At 31.3% G+C, this 2,628-nt stretch overlaps 1 protein-coding gene across 4 annotated transcripts in view; it reads right to left on the reverse strand.

Moving 5' to 3' along the window:
* Window positions 1–2,628, reverse strand: part of Pym (partner of Y14 and mago) — a 64,373-nt gene that overhangs the window by 17,709 nt on the left and 44,036 nt on the right. For 3 of the 4 annotated variants that reach the window (XM_067268865.1, XM_067268864.1, XM_067268866.1), the window contains exon 2: window positions 1,747–1,842. In XM_067268865.1, coding sequence (XP_067124966.1) covers window positions 1,747–1,819 — 73 coding nt within the window. In that variant the 5' untranslated portion in view covers window positions 1,820–1,842. Of the gene's footprint in view, window positions 1–1,746; window positions 1,843–1,923; window positions 2,069–2,628 lie in introns of those variants that run through there. The other variant, XM_067268863.1, reaches the window with a different exon arrangement.

Consider the following 2,628-nt stretch of genomic DNA (forward strand, 5'->3'; position numbering starts at 1 on the left):
TCAATGTGGATGTATGAACTGGAGGAAGCTGAGCAGTGTGTTATGCAACAAGAAAGTTAGCTGCAATCTGAAAGGAAAATTGTATAAATCAGTTGTTAGACCTGCAATGTTATATGGAGCCAAGACATGAGCAATAACAAGAGCCCAAGAAAGAAAGATGGAGGTGGCAGAGATGAGAATGTTGAGATGGATGTGTGGAGTATCAAGGAAGGATAGAATAAGAAATGATTTTATTAGAGGTTCTGTTAAGATGGGCCCCTTGAGCAAAAAGATGCAAGAATGTAGGTTGAGATGGTTTGGCAACATAGAGCAAAGAAGTGACAATTATGTTGGAAAGAAGATCAGAAAACTGGTAGTAAAAAGGAAAGAAGAAGACCAAAGATGCATTGGAAAGATAAGTGGAAGAACACTTGTACCAGAGGGGAATTAAGAGAGAAGAAGCCCTTGATAGGGAGAAATGTATTAGAGAAGGAAATGCCGACCCCATATAAACATGGGAAAAGAAGAAGAAGAGACCAAAAATTTATTAATCAGCTTAACTTAACCAAAAGACAGTGCAAGATTTTGGTTTCGGTTTCAGCTGAAACAGACTTTAAAAGCCAAATACAATTTCAGATTCGGCTGCAAAATCAATTTCAATTGGATCTTACCAGTCTACGAAAAATTAACGACACCAGATCTGACACCCGAAGAAAAGTATCAAGTAGAAAAAGTACTCGTATCGAAGGGAAGTATCGATACAGTATCAACAGTATTGGAACATCCCCACCGACATCGAACAGTTCAACCACACTTCCGAACCCAGGACGACATCTAGGATTTGCACAAATCATCTTCCTAACAAGCACATAATCAAAAAGACCATACATCTTGCATGATTTATATTGTATTCTAAAACAAAAAAAATCACAGAGATTATTACAGAATTAAAATACATACATATGAAAAAATAGCAAAATATCGATACAACTAATGCAATTATAACAATTACTACAACGAAAAATAATAGTAACCATTTGATTAAGAAACAAAGAAAGAAACTTTAGATACAGAAGACATAATTTCATTTTAATTATTAATAGTCCACACATTACACAAGTCATTACTGTTTACAGACATGTCAAACTACTAGTTCTATAAAAGAAACACAGAAAAAAGTTTTTGTATTACGAGACACCTTTGAATTCTCACAAAAACATTCATTTTAAATTGTGCTTAAACAAGATTTAATAAAACCAAGAGCACTACAAATAAAATAATAATAATAAAAAAAAACAATAATTCCAATAGAAGAAGAGTCATAGAAAATTAAATAATCGTTTCTTTGCAACATAGAAAGTAAGCAATTCTTCTAATTAGCCCTTATATAAACAACTAAATCAGTTATTAGAATATTTTATAAACACCATAAATCAGTAACTTATCGACTCGCATCATACAAAATAAACACGCTAAATCTAATTAAATATAACAATTATCGCAAACGATTTGTAACAATACAGAAAGGGAGATTGAAAGAAGTTAAACAATGCTAAGTCATGAGAGGACCTCCTAATTTTTTGAATGATAATACTCCAAATTAAGGGTTAACAACTCTGCAATAAGTTCAAGCACCATTCAATCGGTAGTAATGCAATAAGCAAGAACAATGGAGAAACCGATCGGATATCGTCACGTGTTGTAGTTAACACGTGTAAATTACGCTTTATAAACTTTAAAACGCGATTAAACCGTAGGATAATTTACCTGTTTCATCTGTTACATATTGAGTCGCCATCTTGGCTTCTGTAGAATGGTTAACTTCATCCACAGAACTCATGGTCTGTCCAGATGTCGCACCGCCTAAAGACAAAAGAAAAAAAAACTTTTATACTTAATTCAACTCTTTGTTCAATTTATTTTTAAATTTAATTTGCATATTACTGTTAAATTATATTATTTTCCCCTCGTAAGTTACTGTATATCAGATAAAAATTAAAGGCGATAACGTGGCAGAGATAACGTTAATAAAACGTGAAATTTACTTTTTTATTTTATTTATTTTTTTAATTTAATTTAATCAATTTCCTTTGTTTAAATTATTTTTAAAAATATACTTTTATATGTACATTTCGCCACGTGCGTATTATTAAGTAAACGTAACACGAAATTGATTACTAAATGAAATTCGTCACGTGTGGAGGCTCGTGAATTAAATTTGGCAAACTTAACCGAAAATTGTAATACTTTCTCCTAATTTTTTTGCTTAAAATTTCGATTGTATTGCAATTAACCGAATTTCAATCTCGGACGCCGCCGAAATTTTTCGAAATTGAAAAAAAATTTATCAAAATTCCGTGCCGAAATGGATAAAAATTCGGCCGTCGAGCACATCTTACTCAGCCACGTGAATTTTATACTTTCGGGAAATTTGGGAAAATATTTAAAATTTCATAACAGTTCATTTCTAAAATTTATTTATAAATTATAAACCAAATAAAATTTTAAATTCAAGTATTAATATAAATATGTTTTTAGGTTTAGTTGCTAAAATTAAATATATATATGTTCTATTATTTAACGAGTTGGCAACGTTAGAGCAGCTGTTTAGATAGACGACGTGTGGGATTCATCTCTATCTCAATATAC

Source organism: Centruroides vittatus, unplaced genomic scaffold (genome assembly GCF_030686945.1).
Source record: "Centruroides vittatus isolate TY-2023 unplaced genomic scaffold, ASM3068694v2 contig_341, whole genome shotgun sequence".
NCBI lineage: Eukaryota > Metazoa > Arthropoda > Arachnida > Scorpiones > Buthidae > Centruroides > Centruroides vittatus.